The sequence below is a fragment of the Bison bison genome, unplaced genomic scaffold (genome assembly GCF_000754665.1).
Source record: "Bison bison bison isolate TAMUID 2011002044 unplaced genomic scaffold, Bison_UMD1.0 scf7180017846622, whole genome shotgun sequence".
In the NCBI taxonomy this organism is placed as follows: domain Eukaryota; kingdom Metazoa; phylum Chordata; class Mammalia; order Artiodactyla; family Bovidae; genus Bison; species Bison bison.
The window spans coordinates 23,776-24,224 of NW_011477195.1; the positions used below are offsets into that span (position 1 = coordinate 23,776).

A 449-nucleotide genomic window follows, 5' to 3' on the forward strand; every position below is an offset into this window, starting at 1 on the left:
AGAGGGCCGCCAGCTCAGGCAGCTGGAGGTAGCTGGCGGCGGTGAGCAGCGTGCTGAAGTTGGGCTCAGCTGGCGGCTCACCGGGCAGCAGGCGGCCGGTGTAGATGAAGTCCAGGATCTGCTGGAACACCGCGGAGCTGACCATGTCCGTGTCCAGGCTGATGAGGTTGTCATGCAGCACCAGGGACTTGAAGTAGACGCTGCTGGCGGCCAGGACGTTCTTGTGGGCCCGGGGGAGCTGCTCCCCAGCCCTGCGGCCTGGAGAGCCGGGTGGAAAAGGACGGCGCCCCGTCCTGCTCTCTGCTCCCAGGGGCCTGGCTGGGTAAAGGAACGTGTGAGCGAGGCCCAGGGCTAGACTAGAACCTTCTCCTGAGCCTCAGAGGGGCTAGGGGCAGCGGACAGGGGCCTGGGCACCGGCTACCCCCCCCAGAGGCGGGAGGGGGGGGGGG

The 449-nt window shown here is 68.4% G+C and overlaps 1 protein-coding gene across 1 annotated transcript in view; it reads right to left on the reverse strand.

Annotated features, from left to right (window-relative positions):
- Positions 1–449, reverse strand: part of HIC2 (hypermethylated in cancer 2) — a 3,290-nt gene that overhangs the window by 813 nt on the left and 2,028 nt on the right. Inside the window, exon 3 of the mRNA XM_010840444.1 lies at positions 8–258. Coding sequence (XP_010838746.1) covers positions 8–258 — 251 coding nt within the window. The remainder of the gene's footprint in view (positions 1–7; positions 259–449) is intronic.